The 27,323-nt window shown below is 41.7% G+C and overlaps 1 protein-coding gene across 2 annotated transcripts in view; it reads left to right on the top strand.

Annotated features, from left to right (window-relative positions):
* qser1 (glutamine and serine rich 1) overlaps positions 1-27,323 on the top strand; it is a 159,087-nt gene that overhangs the window by 41,301 nt on the left and 90,463 nt on the right. Inside the window, exon 1 of one of the 2 annotated variants that reach the window (XM_043705540.1) lies at positions 21,308-21,409. The exons of the other annotated variant lie outside the window; for it this stretch is intronic. Within the exon in view, the coding sequence (XP_043561475.1) occupies positions 21,354-21,409 (56 nt within the window). The 5' untranslated portion in view covers positions 21,308-21,353. Of the gene's footprint in view, positions 1-21,307; positions 21,410-27,323 lie in introns of those variants that run through there. 2 annotated transcript variants of the gene reach the window in all.

The following is a 27,323-nucleotide window of genomic DNA, read 5'->3' as shown; positions in this document are numbered from 1 at the left end:
GGATGGCATTTTTGATAAGGGATAGCATTACAGCTGTGCTGAGGGAGGATATTCCTGGAAATACATCCAGGGAAGTTATTTGGGTGGAACTGAGAAATAAAAAAGGGATGTTCACCTTATTGGGATTGTATTATAGGCCTTCTAATAGTCAGAGGGGAATTGAGAAACAAACTTGTAAGGAGATCTCAGCTATCTGTAAGAATAATAGGGTTGTTATGGTAGGGGATTTTAACTTTCCAAACATAGACTGGGTCTGCATAGTGTTAAGGGTTTAGATGGAGAGGAATTTCTTAAGTGTGTACAAGACAATTTTCTGATTCAGTATGTGGATGTACCTACTAGAGAAGGTGCAAAACTGACCTACTCTTGGGAAATAAGGTGACTGAGGTATCAGTGGGGGAGCACCAGCGACCATAATTCTATTAGATTAAAAATAGTGATGGAAAAGGATAGACCAGATCTAAAAGTTGAATTCTAAATTGGAGAAAGACCAATTTTGAGGGTATTAGGCAAGAACTTTTGAAAGCTGATTTGGGGCAGGTAAAGAGACGGCTGAAAAATGGGAAGCCTTCAGTATAGAGATAACGAGAATCCAGAGAAAGTATATTCCTGCTAGGGTGAAAGGAAAGGCTGGTAGGTATAGGGAATGTTGGATGAAGAAGGAATTTGAGGGTTTGGTTAAGAAAAAGAAGGAAGCATATGTAAGGTATAGACAGGATAGATCGAGTGCTGTCTTAGAGTATAAAGGAAGGAGGAGTATACTTAAGAAGGAAATCAGGAGGGCAAAAAGGGGACACGAGATAGCTTTAAGGAGAATCCAAAGAGTTTTTAAAAATACGTTAAGGACAAAAGGGTAACTAGGGAGAGAATAGTGCCCCTGAAAGATCAGCAAGGCGGCCTTTGTGTGGAGCCTCAAAAAATGGGGAAGATAGATTAGATTACTCAGTGTGGAAACAGGCCCTTCGGCCCAACAAGTCCACACCGCCCCCGCCGAAGCGCAACCCACCCAAATCCCCATATTTACCCCTTACCTAACACTACGGGCAATTTAGCATGGCCAATTCACCTAACCTGCACGTCTTTGGACTGTGGGAGGAAACCGGAGCACCCGGAGGAAACCCACGCAGACACGGGGAGAACGTGCAAACTCCACACAGTCAGTCGCCTGAGGCGGGAATTGAACCCGGATCTCTGGCGCTGTGAGGCAGCAGTGCTAACCACTGTGCCACCATGCCGCCCACGAAATGAATATTTTGCATCAGTATTTACTATGGAAAAAGATATGGAAGATATAGACTGTAGGGAAATAGATGGTGACATCTTGCAAAATGTCCATATTACAGAGGAGGAAGTGCTGGATGTCTTGAAATGGGTAAAGGTGGATAAATCCCCAGGACCTGATCAGGTGTACCCTAGAACTCTGTGGGAAGCTAGAGAAGTGATTGCTGGGCCTCTTGCTGAGAGATTTGTATCATCGATAGTCACAGGTGAGGTGCCAGAAGACTGGAGGTTAGCTAACGTGGTGCCACTGTTTAAGAAGGGTGGTAAGGACAAGCCAGGGAACGATAGATAAGTGAGCCTGAAGTCGGTGGTGGGCAAGTTTTTTTTTGATTACTCAGTGTGGAAACAGGCCCTTCGGCCCAACAAGTCCACACCGACCCGCCGAAGCGTATACCACCCAGACCCATACTCCTACATTTACCCCTTCAGCTAACACTACGGGCAATTTAGCATGGCCAATTCACCTAACCTGCACATTTTTCGATTGTGGGAGGAAACCAGAGCACCCGGAGGAAACCCACGCAGACACGGGGAGAATGTGCAAACTCCACACAGAGTCGCCCGAGGCGGGAGTTGAACCCGGGTCTCTGGCGCTGTGAGGCAGCAGTGCTAACCACTGTGCCACCGTGCCACCCACAAGTTGTTGGAGAGAATCCTGAGGGACAGGATGTACATGTATTTGGAAAGACAGGAACTGATCAGGGATAATCAACATGGCTTTGTGTGGGAAATCATGTCTCACAGACTTGATTGAGTTTTTTGATGAAGTAACAAAGAGGATTGATGAGGGCAGAGCGGAGATGTGATCTATATGGATGTCAGTAAGTGAATCGACAAGGTTGCCCATGGGAGACTGATTAGCAAGGTTAGGTCTCACGGAATACAGGGAGAACTAGCCATTTGGATACAGAACTGGCTCAAAGGTAGAAGACAGAGGGTGGTGGTGGAGGGTTGTTTTTCAGACTGGAGACCTGTGACCAGGGGAGTGCCACAAGGATCGGTGCTGGGTTCTCTACATTTTGTCATTTACATAAATGATTTGGATGTGAGCATAAGAGGTACAGTTAGTAAGTTTGCAGATGACACCAAAATTGGAGGTGTAGTGGACAGCGAAGAGGGTTACCTCAGATTACAACAGGATCTTGATCAGGTGGGCCAGTGAGCTGAGAAGTGGCAGATGGAGTTTAATTTAGACAGATGTGAGGTGCTGCATTTTGAGAAAGCAAATCTTAGCAGGACTTATACACTTAATGGTAAGGTCCTAGGGTGTGTTGCTGAAAAAAGAGACCTTGGAGTGCAGGTTCATAGCTCCTTGATAGTGGAGTCGCAGGTAGATAGGATAGTGAAGAAGGTGTTTGGTATGCTTTCTTTTATTGGTCAGAGTATTGAGTACAGGAGTTGGGAGGTCATGTTACAGCTGTACAGGACATTGGTTAGGCCACTGTTGGAATATTGTGTGCAATTCTTGTCTCCTTCCTATTGGAAAGATGTTGTGAAACTTGAAAGGGTTTAGAAAAGATTTACAAGATGTTGCCAGGGTTGGAGGATTTGAGCTATAGGGAGAGGCTGAACAGGCTGGGGTCATTTTCCCTGGAGTGTCGGAGGCTGAGGGGTGACCTTATAGAGGTTTACAAAATTGAGGGGCACGGATCGGGTAAATAGACAAAGTCTTTTCCCTGGGATCAGGGAGTGCAGAACTAGAGGGCATAGGTTTAGGGTGAGAGTAGAAAACTATAAAAAAAAGACCTACATGGCAACTTTTTTACACAGAGGGTGGTACGTGTACGGAGTGAGCTGCCAGAGGAAGTGGTGGAGGCTAGTACAATTGCAACATTTAAGAGGCATTTGGATAGGTATATGAATAGGAAGAGTTTGGATGGGCCGGGTGCTGGCAGGTGGGACTAGATTGGGTTGGGATATCTGGTCGGCATGGACGGGTTGGACTGAAGGGTCTGTTTCCGTGCTGTACATCTCTATGACTCTATCTCTGTGCTCATCTATGCTATCAAGAATCTTTCTATTAGCCCAGTACTCTTCATTCCTGTTGCTCCTTCCAAAGTGAATCACATCATTAAACTTTTTTACATTAAACTCCATTTGCCACCTCTCAGCCCAGTTCTGCAGCTCATCTTTGTCCCTCTGTAACTTGCAAAATCCTTCAGCACTATCCACAACTCCACCAACCCCAGTGTCATCTGCAAATTTACTAACCCATCCTTCCACACCTTCATCTAGGTCATTGATAAAAATAACAAACAGCAACAGCCCTAAAACAGATTCTAGCAATACACCACTGTAACTGCACTCCAGGATGAACATTTCCCATCAATCACCACCCTCTGTCTTCTTTCAGCTAACCAGTTTCTGAGCCAAACCGCTAAGTCACCCTCAGCCCCATGACTTTCTATTTTGTACAATAGCCTACTGTGGAGAACCTTATCAAAAGCCTTACGGAAATCCATATATACCACGTCAACCGCTTTACCCTCATCCACCTATTTGGTCGCCATCTCAAAGAACTCAATAAGGTTTGCGAGGCATGACCTATCCTTCACAAAACCATGTTGACTATCCCGAATCAATTTATTTCTCTTGAGATGATTATAAGTCCTATCTCTTTTCACCCTGTCCAACACTTTACCCATAGCCAAAATAAGGCTCACTGGTCTATAATTACCAGTGTTATCTTGAACAAGGGAGCAACATTTGCTATCCTCCAATCTTCTGGCACTATTCCTGTAGATCAAAGCCAAAGACTCTTCAATCTCCTGTCTGGCTTCCCAGAGAATCCTTGGATAAATCCCATCCAGCCCAGGGCACTTATCTATTTTCACACTTTGCGGAACTGCTGACACCACCTCCTTGTGAACGTCAATCCGTCTAGTCTAGTAGCTTCTATCTTTGTATTCTCCTCGACAGCATTGTCTTTTTCCAGTGTGAATACTGACGAAAATATTTATTTAGCACTTCCCTTATCGCCTCGGACTCCACGCACAACTTCCCACTACTATCCTTGATTGGCACTAATCTTTCTCTAGTCATTCTTTTATTCCTGCCAATGACTTTTAATGTCCGCCCCGGCTCTTCTTATCTCTCTCTTTCGGTCTTTCCTGGCTAACTTGTAACCCTCAAGCATCCTACCTGAGCCTTCATGTCTCATCCTAACATAAGCCGTCGCCTTCCTCTTGACTAGATTCAACTTCTTCAGTACACCACTGCTCCCTCACTTGACCACTTTCTCCCTGCCTGACAGATACGTACTTGTCAAGGAAATGCAGTGGCTGTTCCTTGAATAAGTTCCACATTTCGGTTGTGCCCATCCCCTGCAGTTTCCTTCCCCATCCTATGCATCCTAAATCTTTGCCTAATTGCACCATAATTACCTTTCCTCCAGCAATAACTCTTGCCCTGTGGTATATACCTATCCCTTTCCATTGCTAAAGTAAACATAACCGAATTGTGGTCACTATCACCAAAGTGCTCACCTGCCTCCAAATCTAACACCTGGTCAGATTCATTACCCAGTACCAAATCCAATGATGAGTAGTAGTGTAGATTCAATAGATCATGATGTGCAATCAGTTTAGGTGAAGATAAGGAATGTCAAGGGAAAGAAGTCTTTCGGTCCCCAGGAGTTGCTTCGCTGTCGGACAAAGGTTAAATTGGGAAGTAATGGATGCTCGTGGGAAGAGCACCGCGATTGTCATGGGTGATTTTAATCTGCACATCCATCGGAAACATCAGATGGGCAACAGTAACATGGGAGACAAATTGTAGAGTTCATCAGGGGTTGTTTCTTAACCTATTCCTGGTTATGTTTGTAATGCTGTAAGTAAAATCTAATAAGGTATAATGAGGTGAGATTGCAAGAGTATTAGTTAAAGACCCTTTAGTGGGGAGCAATCATAAATAGAATTTCAAATTCAGTTTGAGGGAGAGCAACTTGGGTGTCAAGTCAGTGTCCTCAACAAGGACAGTTACAGAGGTATGAAGAAAGCTGTCTAAAGTAGACTGGAAAAATAGTCTCTGGGACATCATTATATGAGCAGTAGCAGACATTTCAGCAAATATTTTAGAGTGTTGAGCAAAAATGAATTCCAGTGAGAGGTCTATGTGATGGATGAGCCAACCATGTTTAGCAGAAGTGAGCAAGGAACATAGGAGTAGGCCATTCAGTCTCTTGAACCTACTCTGCTATTCAAGGTTGATCTGTGGTCAAACTCATATGCTTGCCTTGGGCCCGTGTCTTTTGATAACCTTACTTAATCAAAATTTATCATTGTCAGATTTAAATTTAATAGTTGAATTAGCATTGACTGCCACCTGAGGAAAAAAGCTCCAAAACTCAACTACTCTTTGTGTGTAGAAATGCTTTCTAACATCTTTCCTGAATAGCCTGGTCCTAATGCTTAGATTGTGATTTCTGCTTCGATAACTTTCAACAAGTAGAAATGGTTGATCTAACTACCCTGTCTTTCCCTATTGATATTCTGGAAACCTCAATTAGATCACCCTTTAACCTAAATTGTAGAGAATGAAGGCCTAATTTGTCTAACTCTCCATGTAACTTGAAGTTCAGGAATAATCCTTGTAAACCTACATTGAACTTCCAGGGTCAAAGCATCTTTCCTATGGTGTGGTGTCCAGACCTGCTTTCAGTACTGTAAGTGAAACTGGCTAGAGTTTTGTATAACTGCAGTATGACTTCTGTATTCTTATTCTACAAGTCTTTAGATATGAAGGCCAGCATTCCAGTAGCATTCTTAAATTTTTTTTGCATCTGTTTGTGGCATTTTAAAGAGTTATGTATCAGAACCCACAAATCTTGTTGGACATCCACTATATTTACCTTTGTGCCTTCTAAAAATACCCTGATATATCCTTGTTTGATTTGAAATGGCTATTCTCATACTAGCTTATATGAAAATCCATCTGTGACAGTTTACTATTGTAATTTTATGCTGTCATCAACACTGTCTACAATACTGCCGAAGTTTGTGTTAACAGCAAATTTGGACATTTGACTTTTTAACCCATTATCCAAATCGTTAATGGATATTGTGAATAATTGAAGCCTCAATACAGCTCTTTATGGAACTCCACTAATCTAGTTCTGCCAACTTGAGGACTTCTTCATTATTTCATCTCTGTTGATGTCACTTCTCCAATTTCCTATCTGTTTCAATAATTTGCCCTCAATTCTGTGGGCTTCCACAGAGAGGATCTAATCAAAAACTAGGGCACACAAAGCAGAGAAAACTAGTGCTAGGTATGGGAATTTTTAAGAAACCAGTAGCTGATGATTATAAACGTAATAAAGAGGGAGAAAATTGATTTATGAAAGTAAATTGGCAAGCAGATTAAAAAGCAAACAGCAAGAGCTTCTAAAGGTATATAAAGAGAAAAGGGCTGAAGTGTGGAATCCTTTTCAGATGTGATTTGGGCATTAATGATAGGGAAATGGCAGATCATTTGTACCAATATTTTTCACCAGTCTTCGCAATGGAGGATGAGATCAAAGATGTCAGATAAGCAAGGTACTAATGGGAGTAATGATTTTGTAACAGTCTTTTTCACAAAGGAAACTTGATAAACTTGATTGAAGGTAAACAGGATGCCAGGACCTGATGGTCTGCATTCAAAGATTTCAAAAGAAGTAGCTGCAGAAATAGTGAAGGCATTGTTTGAAATGTTCCACAGAATATGCAAAGTTGATGAAGGTAAACTGGTAAATATAGTATAGTTAGATTTCCAGAAGGCATTCCATAAGGTGCCACATAAAACGTTGTTGAACAGGATAGGAGCCCTTGATAATGCAAGTAATTTATAAGTATAGATTGACGACTGGTTATGATACAGAAGATAAGATTGTGATTAATACAGGTTATTCAGGTTGCAAAGGCATAACTGATGGAGTGCCAGAAGGATCAGTCCTTGCGCCTCAATTTAAAATGTCTCTCAATGACTTTTAGGAGGGAGCAAATTGGAGTGTATCCAAGTCTGCTGATACAAAAATAGGTCGGAGGCCATGTGATGACAGCATAAGGAATCAGCGAAGAGATATAGATAGGTTGAGTGAGTGGACAAAAACTTGTCAAATGGAGTTTAATGTAGAAGAATTTGAGGTCATGCACTTCAGTAGAAAGAATCAAAGGTAGACTGTTATTTAGAGTGAGACTCCAACAAAGTACAACATCAGTGCATTTCGATGTCGTGCAGATTGCTGCAAAAGCTCCAGCCATTTGTTTTGCATTGATGTCCTGGGCTCTTCCATCATTGAGGATGGGGATATTTGTGGAGCCTCCTTCTCCAATGAGTTGTTTAATTATCCAACACCATTCACAACTGGATGTGGCAGGACTGCAGAGCTTAGATCTCATCTGTTAGTTGATCTTTCAAATACCAATTCCATAACAGTTGCTGAAATGAAAATGAAAGGTCAGTGTTAGTAAAACGCAGGCGGCTGAGATGTTGTCTTTGTTCAACTAGCATATTCTTTGATTAGTCTCCATCATTAATACTCTGCCACCAATTGCCCTAAGCTCTGTGTTCCTTCTGTCATCATTTCTGCCCCTCTCTTCCTTTTCAAATTCTCCTTAAAATTTATTTGACCAAAGCTTTTGATCAGCCAATCTAATATCTCTTTGTTTGGCTTGGGATCCTTTGTTTGATAATTGTCTCAAGGCATAGGACAGAAGCAATTTTATTTATGTTGAATAGACAGTATAAATGCATTTTGCTTCTCTTTTCAGGCCTGAGTCACATCATGCTGTTGCTTGACACCCAAAGGATGTAACGTTAAACCAATATAACACAAGCTGTACATAGTGCTGGTACATGTTAAAATCTTGTGGCACGACTTAAAGATCAGAGATGTTCATCCTAGTGGCCCAGGCAACAGATTTTTTTTCTTACTGTCAAAACATTTTGACTGATCAGACATTTAGCTGCCGTTTATGCAGGAACTTGGAAGTTGCTGAAATCTGAAACAGTTTTCCATTGTTTAGTTTGTTACAAGCGATTGTAAACAAAACATCAGATTTGTATAGCGTCAGTTGAATTCACATGATAGGAATGGAGGAGGAGTGGACCAGTTGGGAACGTTCCCTGCGGAATACTGACAGAGAAGGATACGCGCGCACACACACACACACATGCACCACACACACACTCTTCAGCAACATACACACACTTCAGCACCACACACACACTTCAGCACCACACGCGTGCGCGCGCACACACACACACACACTTCAGCACCACACACACACTCTGACCACAGCTGACCACTGTGCTGTTGGTGTCTTTCTCTCCCTGGAGTTCCGGTATTTCCTTATGCCGTAAACTCTGTCATTTAACCCCAATTCTGAGTCAGAGACTCGTGTTTTTCCCCATAATAGACGCAACATGGAAACATACCCTTCAGTCCAACTCACCTGTGCCAACCAGACATCCCAATCTGACAGAGTCCCATTTGCCAGCATTTGGTTCATGTCCCTCCAAACCTGTCCTATTCATATATCCATCCAAATGCCTTTTAACTGTTGCAATTCTCTGACAGCTCATTTCATACAAGCACCCCTCCCTCAGTGTAAAAATGTTATCCCTCAGGTCCTTTTTAAATCTTGCCCCTTTCACCTTAAACCTTTGTGCTCTAGATTTGGACCCTCCCACCCTAGGAGAAAGACCTTGGCTTTTCACCCTATCCATGACCCTCATGATTTTATGAACTTCTGTTAAGGTCACCCTTCAGCCTCCTATACTCCAGGGGAAAAAAGCCTCAGCTTTTCCATATAACTCAAATCATCCAGTCCCAGTAATACTTTTTCTGCACACTCTAGTTTAACAACTTCCTTCCTATAGAAGGGTAACCAGAATTGTACGCAGTATTCTAAAAGTGATCTGTACAGCTGCAACATGGCATCCTAACTCCCATACTCCATATTCTGACCAATGAAAACAAGGGTGCCAAATGCCGCCTTCACCACCCTGTTCACCTGTGACTCCACTTTCAAGGAATTATGCAACTGCACCCCAGGGTCTCTTTGTTCGGCAACATTCCCCTGGGCCCTGCCATTAACAAAACAAATCCTGTCCTGGTTTGCATTACCAAAATGCAACACCTCATATTTATCTAAATCAAACTCCGTCTGCCACTCTTCAGCTCATCTGATCAAGATCCAGCTGTACTCTGCAATAATCTTCTTCAAACTTACTAACAATACCACCTATATTCACAGGAGAAAGTGAGGACTGCAGATACTGCAGCAAAATAAAGATGATGGAAAAGTTTCTATTAAGTTAAATCTCCAACCAGGCATTCCATACCTGTGTTATAAGCAGCAAATGCCTCAAATGGAATTTATGGCATGACTATCATAATGCCTTGACCACAAGTTGATGTTAGGAGAAAGTGAGGACTGCAGATGCTGGAGATCAGAGCTTAAAAATGTGTTGCTAGAAAAGCGCAGCAGGACAGGCAGCATCAAAGGAGCAGGAGAATCTTCCTGAAGAAGGGCTTATGCCTGAGACATCGATTCTCCTGCTCCTTTGTAGCTGCCTGACTTGCTGAGCTTTTCCAGCAACACATTTTTAAGCACAAGTTGATGTTCCCATAATAGCACTACTGCAACTGTCAGAGCTGTTTTAAAGTTTTATGAAGGTCTGACTGCATAGAGTACAACTTTGACTGTATTTGTAACCATCATTCCAAGAGAACTTAAGACTGAAACAATGCAATAAAAGGCCTACTCTGGCTAAACAGCTCAAAATATAAAATTAAATGTCCATTTGAGTCTTCAATATGTCACACAGTGCAACTCTGAGACAGCTCATTTAGAGAACTTTGCTGTCATGGAGTATAGTACAAACAATAGTGGCACTAGTTATCTGATACTAAAGATGAAAAAAATCAGTTTATTGAATTACATTACTTTACAATGAAATACATTACAGTGGTCATGATTGTAGTATCAGTAATTATACATGCTACTAAAGTGCTTTTGTGAAAAATGAGATGGATACTTACTGGCTTGAACCTGTTCCATTGACTCCTGTTATAAATCAAGTTCTTGGTTTGTGATTTTGCCATTCTTTGGGAGCTCATCCTCCACAGACAAGATTTTACTGTATAACTATTTTGGAAATTTTTATGGAATCAAGAGTTCATGGTGTTCGAGGTGATGCATTAGCAAGGTTGACAGGAAACACAGATGGGATAAATTGATGGAATCATAATGGCAAACTGTAGCTCGTGTACTGCCACAAGGAACTGTAATAGGGTCTTGGTAATTTATTGAAGTATAACAAAACTTTGAACAGACTGACTATACTATAACTAAATTTATGATAAAAATGTAGATGGGAAAATACGTTCTGAGGAGTATGGATTTTGTTAAGTGTGGGCAGAAAATTGGCAGATGGAATATAATGAAAAACTATGAGTTGTCCAGAGTGACTGGAAGACTGGAAAAGCTGAAAACTTATTGAAATGGAAAGACAACAAAATCCTGTATTAATGAGAGATTTGGGTGTGCATATTCATAAATTACAAAAGGTTAGAATGCAGTACAGCAAAATAGTAAGGAAGACAAAATGAATGATGGCCTTTATTGCAAGGGAGATGGAGAACAAAAATAGGGAAGTCTTGCAATACCTGTAGAGGACATTGCTGAGACCACACCTTGTGTTCTGTAATGTGAACAGTTTTGGTTGCTGAACATTTAGGATGTGTATACTTTAATTGGAAATGAGCAGTTCAGACACTGTTTTTGGGTCTGAGGGATTTGTCTTTTGAGGAAAGGTTGAGGAGATTGGGTCTTTTATTGAAACATTGAAGATCCTGAGGAGGCTTTACAAGGTAGATGCTGAGTGGCTGTTTTCCTCATGTGGACAGAGAATTCAGAAATTCAAAAAAAGGGATCTTCTGCTTAAGATGAAGATGAGGGAGAATTTCTTCTTTCAAAAGATTATTAGTCTTTGGAATTCTCTTACCACTGAGCGTTGGAGGCTTGGCCATTGAATATATTTAAGGTATTTAAGTATATATATTGGTAGATTTTTGATTGACAAGGGAATTAATGGTTATGGGATCATGCAGGACAGTGGAGTTAAGGCCATGTACAATCAATCACTGACTATTTAATGGCAGGTGGATCAGATTCAAGGAGCTGAATGGCCAACTCCTACTTTTATATGTAGATATGGTTACATTATTTTCAATCCAAGAGAACTGTTCTGTGTGTAGTTCTATTATTAATTCAATTTATTATCGGTTTGTTAGATCAGCAGCTCTTGTTTAAGGTAAATATTGCATCTTTACAGATCAGTTTCTTAAACTTTGCTTTCTTGTTTAAAACGTTGTGACTTTAAGTTCAATTTATATACAAATGATTTATAACCCTCCTTGATAAAAGGGAGCTAGAAGAAGTTATTTCCCAAAAAGTACTGGATTAAAATCAAAACTTGTGGATATGGCAGGTTTGAATTTAGTACTTGGACTAGGTCAGTCCGATTTTGTATACTTGAAGAAATTTATTGTGCAAGTCTGAAACAATTTACACTTTGTCTGTCCTTTATTTCTTCTGCTTTCTTAAGAATGTTCACTCTGATAAAATACAGCTCCACAGGCAATGCTTGCTCTCCTTTTTCTGTTGCTTTGCTAAATTATTTTGCTTGTTTAATCCTTGACTAGTGTAAACAGTCTGTTTCGACATAGGAGTGAAAATACAGTGAAGGGCTATGATATGCTGTTCATGATAGGTTTATATACATATTCACAGATTTCCAGGAGCGCAAATATTAATGTTTGTTTTACCATTTTTTTTTCCACTTCTGCGTTTTTGCTAACCAGCCCATTGCAGTCCCAACTAAGTTCAGCCAGCTTGGCAATGATCAAGTATGGGGAGAAAGTGAGGTCTGCAGATGCTGGAGATCAAAGTTGAAACTTTATTGCTGGAACAGCACAGCAGGTCAGGCAGCATCCAGGGAACAGGAGATTCGACGTTTCGGGCACAGGCCCTTCTTCAGGAATGAGCAGAGAGTGTTCAGCAGGAGAAGATAAAAGGTAGGGAGGAGGGACTTGGAGGAGGGGAGTTGGAAATGTCTTCTTCTTGACCTCTCCGCCTCCACCCTACTCCGACCTATCACCCTCACCTTGACCTCTTTCCACCTATCACATTTCCAACGCCCCTCCTCCAAGTCCCTCCTCCCTACCTTTTATCTTCTCCTGCTGAACACTCTCTGCTCATTCCTGAAGAAGGGCCTGTGCCCGAAACGTCGAATCTCCTGTTCCCTGGATGCTGCCTGACCTGCTGTGCTGTTCCAGCAATAAAGTTTCAACTTTGATATCCAAATGAATCCAACAAGAACTGGACCAAGCATATGTGGTACTCATAATCTTCTTCATCCTAAGTATACGCATGATTTTACTACAACTGCTAAGTATTTCATCAGTAATATTTTCAGCAACATAACACAAAACATCGCAGATAAGAAAAACTGCAGCATATTAACATGCCAAATTTCCCCTAAAGTAAATGCATTAAAATTCCATCAAATTTGACAATATTGTTATGTATTTGGCTTTAAGGGGTTAACACGTAGGGGGTTCCATACAACAGCCAAGCAGGGCCTGGTGGCGGTTGGAGGGGCGGGGCTCAAGGGCGGAGGAGCGGGAAGTGGAGGAGATGCGGTGGAGGGCACCATGATCAAGTATTGTAATTATGAGCCCTTGTATTTATGACAGAACTACTCATTGCTTTAACTAATTAAGTAATTGGAGGAGGACGACTATAATTTCAATTTAAAAATGATTTGCTTTCCAAAATCAACCACCAGCATTATGAAAATCCCACAGTCTTAATTATTTTTATAACCAGTTACAAACTGCATCTGGTAGATTGGTAGAGTTTCACGTTATTGAGATGGAATTGCCGACAGTTCTGTGGTTGAGTTCAAGATCTTCAATGTTATATACTAAAAAGAAGCCAGATGCTTTGTTGGAGACTAGTAGAGTGCTTCTAAATATATTTAGACACAACGTGGGACTCTTAGTGACCACTGGATTTTCCACCTTGTTCTCCAAGTTCTGTTTTGCAAGTCCTGGTGAAGGACTCTTTCTCTCGCTGCAGCCCCTATTCTACAACAACATTTGCCTTCAGATTCCTGCATGTACAGGAGTCTCCCACCCTTCCACACATGCGTGCGAATGCACTCACTCATCCCTCAACAAATTTGTGCATGAACAGTAGTAATCCGTACCTCTTTCACACCTACCCGATCAGTCCCTCTCCGTGCACGCTGTCTGACCCCATCCACTTTCTTTTGATCAGGTTGCCAGTTTGTGAAACAGATTCACCAACCCTAGGGGAGGAACCTGTCCATAGGCAGACAACAAAAGCACAACAAAGCTTGAAGACATCACTCTTGTCTTCCTGGATTTCCCGTACTCTAAGACTTTTCCGCACTCCTTATTCATCCAATTTGGAGCTTGTGTAATATTTTGGAAAAATCTATCAGTCACTCAGAGTTACACCTGCCTGTTCCTAGTCAATGCACAAACAACTTTGATCCACTTGGCATTCAAAGCTTAAAATATACATGTGCAAATTTCAACTTATAATGAGGAGCTGCTGTGCAGATTTGAGAAGAATAACTTTAGTTGGCTTTCCTTGCTTCTAAACTTTATAGTTGAGTTTAGTTTGACTGTCCTTTTCCCATCTCTCCTTCCTTAATGTGCTGACTGTTTCTACCCTACCATTCTACTCTTCATCACTATATTGGAAGACTGTGTTCTTTTGTCTTCCTAGATAATGGTGAACTATTTTGATCACCTGTTGGATATGTCATTATTCTCACTTGACTTTGAAGGCTACAGCACAGAAAGATGCCATAAACTATATATAGAATCGTCAAATAGTACTACACTGGAGAAGGGTACTTGGCCTATTTGAGCCTGCACCTGCTCCTTCGAGGAGGATTGTAATCAGTACTGTTCTAACCCTGCTCTCTTTCCCCTTTCCACTATTTGTGAAATTACCTTTGAAACTACTTTTAAATCCACATCTGCAACCCTTATCAGAAAGTTAATTTCACGTCCTAACTGTTACTTTAAAAAGTTCTTCATATTCCCCTGGTTCTTTTGCCATTCACCTTAACTGTATTTGCTTTGATTATTGATCCATCAGCTAAAAACAATTTACCTTTATTTACATTATCAAAAAGTTTTCATGCTTTTGTATATGTTTGTCATTGCCACATTTGCTGTAAACAACAGTTCAGCCTTCTCTGGGCCATTCACATAATGGTAATCCTTGCTCGAGCAATTCAAAACTGAGTTCCATGCCCTGCTTTTTTCCCATTTGCTTGGTGATATTCTTTTTAAAAGGTAATGAACTCAGCCACAACCATTCACTGGGGCGAAACATGTCACACTATAATTTTTGTTTCTAAAATTTCTGCTTTAGTTTGTCATTTCTTAAGTGGTCATCCTCTGTCACTAACTCCCCAACCAGAGCAAAAAAATAATTTTCTATTCAACACAACATATATTTAAGTGTATTTAAAAATAACCAGGGTTTGTTTTTAAACTTCTTTCTCCCATAGACATAGTTTCAATAACTTCAGTATACTCAACTATACAGATTCTACTTTGCTGTCTATGTATGCTCAATCATGGGGAGAATGGGATTGCTGGTTAAAGATTCTCTTCCCAGTTCAAGTGCTAAGATAATTACAGTACATGACACTGATCAGCTGCTCCTTACAGATTGAGTATATAGAGCAAGCATTTGTTTTTCAAATTGCATACTTTCTCGATAATATTTATTAACTAAGTGATTATTCAAAGCCTTCAACAACCCCTTAAAACTGTAGCTATCTAGAATTATAAAATGTTACACCATGGTAACAGGCAATTTGTTCAATTAGAACTGGCAGATATGTTTTTCTCCAAGTCCACTATCTAATCTAGTTCAATTTTTCTGCTTGCTTCCATACCATTTAGTTATTTATTAAGTATCCATTATATTATGCATACCTTCTACACAAGCACTTCTAACTTTTGAATTTGTCTTCCAATTTATTTCAGTAGTGTATCTTTACTACAACGGAGAACTATCTGCCTTTTAGTTTTGGAAAGCAGAATACCATGGATAGAAGTAATCATAAAAACAAAATGCTGAAGGTCATGCATCAACTGTGGAGTCAGCAAAATAGATGAACTGGCAAATATTATAGACCTAATAGGTTTTGAACAGGGGGTGAGGTGGAACAAGGGCAATATGTCTGGTTTCCATGTGCATACTAAATTTCTAATGATGGAAGCAAGTGACTTTGTTCTGTCCTGTGTGCAAATTGTCATAATCTAGGTTTGACAGTTATTCTCAAACAGAAGTGAGTCATTATTGGAGAATGCATTGTACCCACCATATTCTGCTCTTACCTTAAAAAGGTAAAGATTGCTTCACTCCAAGGGCTGAGTTTTGCATTTTTTTGGCTCAGTGTCAATTTTGTCAAGTTTCATGGAGGATTTCTCTCCAGAAAGCTTCTTGACTTCTTTCCCAAACTCACTTGAATAATAACTAAGTATCCACCTCAACCCTGAGCTACCTACCTCATTCAATTTTAATCCCTTTCTACCATTCACTATACTCTGAGCAACTTGCCACTATTAAGATATCCTGGGATGGACTGGAATATCTCTGTGAGTAGCATCTTTACAAGGCTTATGGGCGGCACGGTGGCACAGTGGTTAGCACTGCTGCCTCACAGCGCCAGAGACCCGGGTTCAATTCCCGCCTCAGGCGACTGACTGTGTGGAGTTTGCACGTTCTCCCCGTGTCTGTGTGGGTTTCCTCCGGGTGCTCCGGTTTCCTCCCACAGTCCAAAGATGTGCAGGGTCAGGTGAATTGGCCATACTAAATTGCCCGTCGTGTTAGATAAGGGGTAAATGTAGGGGTATGGGTGGGTTTCGCTTCGGCGGGTCGGTGTGGACTTGTTGGGCCGAAGGGCCTGTTTCCACACTGTAATCTAATCTAATCTAAAAGGCTGTTGTTCACCCAGACAAAGACTCTTAGTCAGAGCTACCTGCATGGTTCCTGATATTTTCACTGAGCATGACAGAGAAGGTGAAATTGGTATTTTGTTTCATGGGCAAGGACCTGGAGGCCCTGTTGCATGGGGTGATGCAGAGGTGGGTTGTTGTTTTCCCCCAGAATCAGCAGCAGCGACCATGACATCAGAGCATGCCAGCCTGGACTGAGAGAGCTATCCGGTCAATGTTCTTCTCTATTCCACCTCACGCTCATTCTGTCTCTGCCAAGTCACCAGTGCTCATGCTCTATCACTCTCAAGGGCAGCTGTAACAACATCCCTCACTCATTCTCACTGACCTCAAAACCCTAACACCTCAAAGCCCTAACACCACAAACCCTACGCGACCTCTGCAGTGTCTGTTCACTTGCTCAGCACTGCAAGTGTCAACTGTGAAACATACTTCCACCTCTCTTAATAATTGCCATGCTTTTATTCAAAAAGGCAAGGCAAAACTGGAATACTGTGAGCAGGGAGCTCAAATTGAGTGATTGTTAAGAGAACAATGAACTAACTGGATGCTTGTCCCTGAGTGCGTGTCCATTTTCAGCACTACAAAATTATTGTTGCAACTAGTGATTTTTTAATAGACTTGTGGGAAGTGGGTGTCGCTGACTGGGCCGGCATTTTATTGTCTATTCCTAGTTAATCTTGAGAAGGCCTTCTTGGTCCTGTGCTGTAGGTAGACATTAGGGAGGGAAATTTGGAATTTTGACCCAAAGCCTCTGAAGGAACATCAAAATATTTCCAAGTCAGATAGTGACTGGCTTGAAGGGAAACCTGCAGTTGATATTGTTCCTATATATCTGTTGCCCTTGTCCTTCTAGATTGTAGCGCTGGAGAAACACATGTCTGGCTGCATCTCTGGAAAGAGAAACAGAATTAATGTTTTGGGTTCTGTATGATTCTTCTTGCCTAAATGTAGTCCGAACTGGACATGTTGCATTTGAACTGTTATGTCTGAGTTTCTTGCAGGATATTTTGCTGGTGCTTTTGGGGAGGATTTAAACTAAATGGACAGGAATGTCGGAACCAGGCGAGAGTATTGGACAGGAATAAGAGATTGCACACGATATTGAGAGAGACAGTTAGAGTAGAATAGTAAATTAGTGGGAGCAGTCAGAATAAGAGAGAAATTATTTGTTTTCTAAACCAGGATTATGCTGCATGCATGGGAATGCCAGAGTATTGTAGATAAAATTGATGAGTTAGTGGTACAAATTGACATGTGAAATAATGATGTGCCTATAACATAGTCTTCTCAAGAAAGAGAAGGACTATATATCAAATGTTCCTGAGTACTTGGCATTTAAGAAAATATAGAGAAGGAACAAGAGGAAAAGGCTTAGTGGTATTGGTTAAGGATATAGTTTCAGCACTCGAGGGTTCAAGTACTGAATTTATTTTGTTATGGCTAATGAATATAAAGGATGCAACTCTATTGTTCAATATAGTCTCTAGATCGCTGACTAGTGAAAAGAATGTAAAGGAACTATAACAAAATTAGTGATGCAAACATAAAATGGTTATAATGGGGAACTTTAATGAGCTTAACGTAGACTGGGATAGTGATAGTGTAAAGGGCAGGGTGGGATAATGGTTCCTCCATTATGGTCAGGAGAAATGGTGGGCCAAGTAGGCCCAAGTAAGTATTGGTGGGTAAGGATTTATGGAATAGTGATCGTGTTATTATAAAGTTTAGGATAACAGTGGAAAAGGACAATGAGAAATCCTGAGTTGGAACAGTTAACTAGTGGATCACTGACTTCAATGGGGCAGTGAGTGCTTCAGGCCTGAAATGCATTACTGGGATGTGTGGTGGAGGAACGTTCCAATGTACAGGAGGTTGAGGATAGTGAGGTCAAGGACAGGTTTACAAGGTTGCGAGAGGGCACCGGCAATCAGAATGTTGGTTTGAAATGTGTATACCAATGCCAGAAGCATCTGGAATAAGGTGGGTGAATTTGCAGCATGGGTTGATTCCTGGGATTTTGATGTTGTGGCCATTTCAGAGACTTGGCTAGAGGAGGGACAGAAATGGTTGTTGCAGATTCTGGGATTTAGATATCTTAGTAAGAACAGAGAAAATTGTAAAGGGGGGAGGGTTTGTTGGTGGTGGTGTGGCATTATTAATCAAGAGTCATATTGCAGCAGCTGAGATAATGTTTGAGGACTCATCTGCTGAGGTAGTTTGGACTTAAGTTAGACACAGGAAAGGAGACCTGCTGGGAATTTTCTATAGACCTCCAAATTGTTGCAGGGATGTAGAGGAAAGGGTAGCAAAGGTTTTCTCGATAGGAGCAAGAGTAACAGGTTGTTATGGGGGACTTTAACTTCCCAATATTGACCGGGAATACTATAGTTTAAGTAGTTTAGATGGTTCAGTTTTTGTTCAATGTGTGCAGGAGGGTTTTCTGTCACAGTGTATAGACAGGCCAACAAGGGCCAAAGCCACATTGGATTTAGTACTGGGGAATAAACTCAGTGAGGTGTTAGACTTGGAGGTAGGTGAGCACTTTGGTGATTTTGACCACAATTCGGTTATGTTTACAATAGCAATGGGCAGGGATAGGTATATACTGCAGGGAAAGAGGCATAACTGGGGGAAAAGGCAATTATGATGCGATTATGCAAGATCTAGGATACATAGGGTGGGGAAGGACACTGCAGGGGATGGATACACTTGAAATGTGGAGCTTATTCAAGGACCAGTGACTGCGGGTCCTTGATAAGTATATACCTATCAGCAGGGAGGTAGTTGTCAAGAAAGGGAGCCATGGTTTACCAAAGATGTTGAAACTCTTGCAAAGAGAAAGAAGGTTCATGTGAGGATGAGGCGTGAAGGCTCAGTTAGGGGCCTTGAGACTTGTAAGTTAGCCTTCTCTTTAGATCTTTTCTGGCTAAGAAGAGCCAGGAGAGGACATGAGAAGTTGTTGGCAGATAGGATCAAGGAAAACCCTATCAGAAATAAAAGAATGACTATAGTAAGATTAGGGCCAATCAAATACAGTAGTGGGAAGTTGTGTATGGAATCTGAGTACATCGGGAAACGCTTAATGAATACTTTTTGTTAGTATGCCCATTGGAAAGGGGTAATGTTAGTCAGAATACAGAGATACAGGCTGCTAGATTAGATGGGATTGAGGTTGACAAAGAGGAGGTCTTAGCAATTTTGGAAGATCTGAAAATAGATAAGACCCCTAGGCCCGATGGGATTTATCCCCAGATTCTCTGGGAAGCTAGGGAGAAGAGTGCAGAGCCTTTGGCTTTGATCTTTGTCATTGTTGTCGACAGGAGTAGTGCCAGAAGATTGGAGGATAGCAATTGTTCCTTTGTTTAAGAAGGGGAGTAGAGACAACAGTGGTAATTATAGACCAGTGAGCCTTACTTCGGTTGTGGGTAAGGTGTTGGAAAAGGTTTCAGAGATAGGATTTATAATCATCTGGAAAGGAATAATTTGATTAGGGATAGTCAATACTGTGTTTTGTAAAGGGTAGGTCGTGCCTCACTAACCATATTGAGTTCTTCGAGCAGGTGACAAAACAGGTGGATGAAGGTAAAGCACGTGATGAGGTGTATATAGACTTCAGTAAGGCATTTGAGGTTCCACACGGTAGGCTAGTGCACAAAATACGGAGTTGCGGTATTGAAGGTGATTTAGTGGTTTGGATCAGAATTTGGCTAGCTGAAAGAAGATAGAGGGTGGTGGTTAATGGGAAATGTTCATCCTGGAGTTCGGTATCCAGTGGTGTGCTTCAAGGATCAGTTCTGGGGCCACTGCTGTGTGTCATTTTTATAAATGATCTGGATATGGACGTAGAAGGATGGTTTAGTCAATTTGTGGATGACACTAAAGTAGGCAGAGTTGTGGATAGTGCTGAAGGATGTTGTGGGTTACAGAGGGACATAGATAAGACGCAGAGCTGGGCGGAGAAGTGGCAAATGAAGTGAGGTAATTCACTTTGGAAGAAGTAACAGGAACGAAAAATACTGGGCTAATGGTAAAATTCTTGGCAGTGTAGGTGAACAGAGAGATCTTGCTGTCCAGGTGCATAAATACCTGAAAGTTGCCACCCAGGTTGATAGAGTTATTAAGAAGGCACATTGTGTGTTGATATTTATTGGTAGAGGGATTGAGTTTCAGAGCCACAGGGTCATGCTTCAGCTGTACAAGACACTGGTAAGATTGCACCTGGAGTATTGTGTACAGTTCTGGACACCACATTATAGGAAGGTTGTGGATACTTTGGAAAAGGTTCAGAGGAGATTTACTAGGATGTTGCCTAGTATGGAAGGAAGGCCTTACGAGGAAAGGCTGAGGGAATGGAGGATGTTTTCATTGGAGAGAAGAAGGTTGAGAGGTGACTTAATCGAGACATACAAGATAATCAGAGGGTTAGATAAGGTGGACAGTGAGAGCCTTTTTCCTCTTGATAGTGAAGGCTGACACAAGGGAACATAGCATTAAATTGAGGGGTGATAGATTTAGGACAGATATCAGGTGCCATTTCTTCATTCAGAGTAGTAAGGGCATGGAATGGCCTGCCTGCAACAGTAGTAGACTTGTTGACATTAAGGACATTTAAATGGGCATTGGACATAGTGTAGGTTAGATGGTCATCACATTCATTTCACAAGATGGCACAACATTGAGGGCCAAAGGGCCCGTACTATGCTGTGACGTTCTATGTTCTGTGTTCAATAGAGGCATTGAAGAGGCTTTAGATAATTGTTTATATTAAAATTGTGTGAAGGATTATAGAGGGTAAAAGCAGAAGAATAGCACCAAGTCACATTGCTCACCCTTGAGCAGTACAGGCACAATTGGCTGAATAATTTCCTTTTTCACTATAATGATTCTATCATTCTGGTAGGTAATGAGTTCAAGGATCTATACCAAATGACAAAGAAAGAATGATACAGTTCCAGGTCAGGATGCTACATGTCTTGGAGGGGAGCGTTCATATGGTGGTGATCCCATGCACCTGCTGTCCTTGTCCTTCGAGACGATAGAGGTCTTTTCAAAGGAGGACAGGTCAGTGGCATAGCAGCTGAAGGTGGTTGTACAGATTTGATTTTGGCTGCAAAAAGCTTTTCATCATGCCCTTATCAGGACATTTTGCAAGAATACCAATCAGAGTGCTGATTGATTGGCAAGCGGACTCGAATTGGTAGTGACGTTGCCATGGACAATGTACTCAGTAATACCAACTGACAGTTAGCCACCAAACTTTGTTTATATCCTAAATTGATTGTCAGCATAATTTGTCACACAGGTTTATCCAGCAAATGTTGTTCAGTTGCAGAATCACATCTAATGTTTGTCAGTTTGAGTTTTACAAGCAGAGGTTGATTTAAATTTGATTTTATTGTCATGAGTGTTTTCCATGTATAGTGAGGACTTTCATTTGTCGCCATTAAATGGCACCATTTTGAATAATTACAGAATAACAAGGTGAATAAAAGAAAGCTATAGCTTGAAAGTCCATCAGTTCTAAGTCAGCTCATCACCATCGACAGCAGCTGCGCTGCCATCCCTCTGCTACTGCCTCGTTGCTGCCTGCTCTGGACCTACCAGTGTCAGAGTTTAGATTAGATTAGATTACATTACAGTATGGAAACAGGCCCTTCGGCCCAACAAGTCCACACCGACCCGCCGAAGCGCAACCCACCCATACCCCTACATTTACCCCTATACCTAACACTACGGGCAATTTCGCATGGCCAATTCACCTGACCTGCACATCTTTGGACTGTGGGAGGAAACCGGAGCACCCGGAGGAAACCCACGCAGACACGGGGAGAACGTGCAAACTTCACACTGTCAGTCGCCTGAGGCGGGAATTGAACCCGGGTCTCTGACGCTGCGAGGCAGCAGTGCTAACCACTGTGCCACCGTGCCGCCCACATCTGTCACCCTTAGGCCCACCTCATTAATGTTGCTGTGATGCCCTTCCGCCACCATTTTGCCATGCAAGTATCGAACCCACCCATCAATGAAGTCACCAATCCTCAGGTGTTACTTACTTCCGCTGTGCTTACCTTGCTGACATCACCTCTGCGGAAGCAGCAGCTGCCGATTCCAGGTCCTGTTCTTGCTTCAGAAAAATAAGAAGGGACTCACTTTCTGTGCGCTGGTCCCAACCAAGGTCAGCAGTAGACTCTCACCCTCGGTGTGGCTCGAGACTACTCAAGGTCCAACCCTTGGTCTACTCGAGGCATGCACGCTGGGCGCTCTCTGCCACCAATGCCATCCAAGCTCAGGACAAGGTAGGTAAGAAAGAAAAGAGATGGAGGTGGGGAAAACTTTAAAATAAGAAGAAAAGCGATCAGAGCGGATGAGCTTCAGCACAGGAGCCCTACTCCATCGCCATCTTGGACCTGTTTCAGTGAAACAGTTTGTACAGTCAATTTGTGTTGTCAGTTGCGTTCACAGTACATATAACTGCAAACTACAGATATTAATACACAGGATCCTGTTCTTTGCAGACAGGAGAAATGTGTTCACACACTGGGCCTGTTTCAACAGAATAGATGACAGCTATTCACTGATTTCTCAGGCAATCACCTTGGTTTAAAACTTAAACAAAGCTTGGCTAAGAGTCAATTGGCAATAACCAGGGCATTCTCCTTGGCAATACCTCTACCAGTTAGAGTCCACGTGTCAACTGGTCAGCACATCTCAGAATCATGGAGATATATAGCACAGAAACAGACCTTTTGGTCCAACTCATCCATGCCGACCAAATATCCTAGATTAATGTAGTCCTATTGGCCAGTATTTGGCCCATATTCCTACCTATTCTTACACCAGCTTCCACCATTTCCTCTGGCAAGTCATTCCATGCACGCACCACCATCCACATGAACAAGTTGCCCCTTAGATCCCTTTTAAATCTTTCCCCTGTCACCTCAAACCTATGTCCTCTAGTTTTGGACTCGCCCACCCCAGAGAAAAGAGACCTTGTCTACTTACCCTATCATTGTCCCTTATGATTTTATAAATCTCTATAAGGCCACCCCTCAGCCTCTGATGCTTCATGGAAAATAGCTCTAGTCTATTCAAACTTTCCCTAAAGCTCAAACCCTACAACCCTGGCAACATTCTTGTATATCTTTTCTAAACCCTTTCAAGTTTCACAATATATTTCCTATAGCAAAGAGACAAGAATTGCATGCAGTATTCTAAAAGTGGGCTAACCGATGTCCTGTACAGCCACACCATAACCTTCCAACTTCTATACTCAATGCACAGACTAATAAAGGGAAGCACACCATACACCTCCTTCACTATCCTATCTACCTGTGACTCCACTTTCAAGGAGCTATGAACCTGCACTGCAAGGTCTCTTTGTTCAGCAACACTCCCCAGGACTTTACTATTATGTATATAAGTACTGCCCTGATGTACCTTTCCAAAATGCAACGACTCCCATTTATCTAAATTATATTTCATCTTGCCACTCCTCGGCCCAATAGCCCATCTGATCAAGATCCCATTGTTCTCTGAGGTAACCTTCTTCATTGTCCACTATACCTCCAATTTTGGTGTCATCTACAAACTTACTAACCATACCTCCTACATTCACATCCAAATCATTTATGTAAATGACGAAAAGCAGTGGACCCAGCACAGATCCTTGTCGCACACTGCTGGTCACAAGCTTCCAGTCTGAAAAGCAACCCTTCTCCATCACCACCTTCTGTCATCTACGTTCAAGCCAGTTCTGTATCCAAATGGCTAATTCTCCCTCTATTCCACGTGATCTAACCTTGCTAACCAGCGTTCCATGAGGAACCTTGTCAAATGCCTTGTTGAAGTCCATGTAGATCACGTCCACTGCTCTGCTCTCATCAGTCCTCTTTGTTACTACTTTTGAAAACTCAGTCAAGTTTGTGGATGGCAAATTGTCTCACAAAGCCATATTGACTATCCCTAATCAGTAATCTCTTATGTAAAAGTTGGGTTTCCTTTGAATTTGTGTTTGCAAAATGTACTGATGAGAGCAAGGAGAAAAGCATAGAGAAAAATGTATTTTTTCTATAGTAATCCACTTGAAAATGGTTGGGATATTGTCCTGAAGAACTGCTGCAGTGATGTCCTGTACTGACATAATTGACCTAGAACAACTGCAATCTTCCTATATCCTAGGTATGACTCTAACCAGCAGACAGTTATTCTGCGATTCCCATTTACTCCAGTTTTAATGAAGCTCCTTGATGCCACATTTAATCAAATTTTATCTTGATATCAAAAGAAATCGCTCACACCTCACTGCTTAAGTTCATCTCTTTTTTTCGTCCATGTTTGGACCAAAATTGTAACGAAGTCAGCACCTGAGCAGCCTGGCGGAATACGAGCTAAGTGTCAATGAGCAAATTATTCCTTTGTGAGCATTGCTTGATAGCACAGGTAACAACCTCTTCCATTACATTTTTCATGATTAAGGGTTAGCTGATGGGATGATATTGATTAAGTTGCAATTGTCCTATGTTTTGTGGACAGGACATTACTTGTGTAGCTGTTCTAGAATGGGTTTAGCTCGGGACAGGGATAATTTGGTAGTGCAAATTTTCAGTACCAATGCCAGAATATTGTCAGAGTCCTGGACTTCACAGTCATTAATATGATCAGTCATTTCTTGATATTCTGTGGAAGTTGGTTACAGATTTGCTTCTGTAATGCTGGATACTTCAGGGAGGAGGCGAAGATAAAAATGTCCATTTGTGTCTTCTGACTGAAGATGAGTGCATATGCTTCAGCCTTTTTGCACTGATGTGCTGGTATGTCTCGTCTGTGGATGGAACATTTTCAGAGTTGTCTTCGCCTGTTGTTTAACCACCACAGATGTGGCAAATCTTCCAAATCTAGATCTGATCCATTGATTATGGAAAGTCCCATCTGACTTGCGCTGCTTCTGCAGTTTGATATGTCAACAGTCTTGAATAGTAGGATCAGTAAATTTTTTCAAAGGTATTCCAGATGCTGCTTCAGCATGCCTTCATTGAATGAGGTTGATCTCCTGTTTTCATGGTAATAGTCAACTGGGATAGAATTTTGGTCACGAGGTTTTTTTGGGTTCACTTCTGCCACTGAAGGCCCACAATGCCTCTTGGATGTCTGTTTTGAGTTTGAAGTCTGTCCCAGTTAGTACAGTGTGCAGTGAAGGTGTCCTCATTGCAAAGACACCTTCAATTGTTTTCACAATGGTTATATAATGGTTACCAATACCATCATGGATAGATGCATCTGCGACAGTTAGATTGGTGAGGACATGGTCAGTTACATTTTTCCCTCTTGTTGATTCCCTTACTACATGCCACAGATCGAGTCTAGCAGCTGTGTCCATTGGACTCGATCAGCAGTCGTGTTACAGAGCCAACCTTAGTGATGGACATTGCAAGTCCTCAATTTATCATGTTCCCTTGCCACAGTCGACACTTTCTCCAAATAGTGTTTAACATGAAGCACTATGTGGTAATCAGCAGGAGGTTTTCTTGCCATGGGGATGAGAGTCAATGTTGTGGACTCCCATTGCAATTTTCCCAACTTTTTATCCCTTAGCCCAACAGCTGTGATGAGTTTTTCCTGCCAGCAGGGCATACTCACGGATGGTGATAGAGCTGGTTTATGGGACAGCGCTCCCAATTGTGAAATAAGCACGAAATATTATTCATTAAAATTATATCCCTCCAGTTATGAGAATTGTGCAATTTTAAGAAATAACATGTACCTCCTGAGAAGATAATATTAACACATGTAAGTGTCATAGGCTACCATCTGTAGAATGCTATCCTCTGCTGCTAGGTAAATTCCATTATTTGATATCCATATCCAGGCCACTTATGTTTGTCTGCAATTAGCTGGTACAGCCATTCAATCCATTTTGTAATCTTTTTCTCTTAAATGTACTCCCTGATCTTCCTTACCCAGTGTGTCTTCTGGAAACTAATTTGTCCAAGTCTAATCCTTTCCCATTCCTATCCCGTGCTGATCCACCTCATCAACAGTGATTGCCGACTTCCACGCTTCTCTTGAAAATCTTCTTTTTTGTGAACAGTGCCACTACCATTCATAACCTTAATGTGGATGACGTTATTGGATGGACTGAAATTTGGCTTATTGGTGCTAATACTAATGAAGCTAACCCCTCCAAAAGAAATTTTGGAATATATTCCACTGCCTGCCTAGCAAGGAATTAATTACTTTCAGACTCAGCTGATTATTCCTTTGTTGATGGATTTAAACCTCTTCTTACCATTGTCTACCGCCCTTACGATCTCCTAAGACTTTCTCATAGCCCCCTTCTCCCCTGTGACACTCTGAGAATGTGTATCGGGTATGAGCAGGTCGGGAAAGAGTTAAGTTCAGAGTTTTGTGAAACAAGAGGTTCAGCTGAGCATGACTCAGAACAGATAAGAAGTTGCAGTTAGCAATGGGTTGCTGGAGACTAGGGTAATGGGTTGACAAGGTGGAAAAGCATTCATTATGTAGAGCAGTTTAACAGTTGAGGTAGCATTCAGTATTTAACATCAGTGAACACGGTGAAAAGTATTCATCATGTGAAGCCAGTTATCAAGGCAAAGAACATTCATTGTGTAACACCAGATGGCTTAGTCTTTATTGTTGATGCGTAACACCAGATGGCTTAGTCTTTATTGTTGATGCTCGCTGATTGTAACGGTCACCCAATCGATATGTATGTTGCCTTATCTGGATGCTCCTCCCTGTAAAATGACTATAAAATTCCATTTAAAAACTGTTGTTCCAGAGAAGACTATGAAGTCATGTCCCTGTGCACATGGATGATCATTCTTTCCCTACAGAGCCTAGAATAAAGATGAAGGAGGTAAAACTATACCGTGTCTCTGAGCGTTTTGCTTCAACTGAGGGGGGAGCGGGATGACACCTCTACCTGCCCCACATCTCTCAAGCCTATCTCTCTGAT

Source organism: Chiloscyllium plagiosum, chromosome 16, assembly GCF_004010195.1.
Source record: "Chiloscyllium plagiosum isolate BGI_BamShark_2017 chromosome 16, ASM401019v2, whole genome shotgun sequence".
Taxonomy (NCBI): Eukaryota; Metazoa; Chordata; class Chondrichthyes; order Orectolobiformes; family Hemiscylliidae; genus Chiloscyllium; species Chiloscyllium plagiosum.
This window is presented reverse-complemented; position numbering and strand designations above follow the sequence as displayed.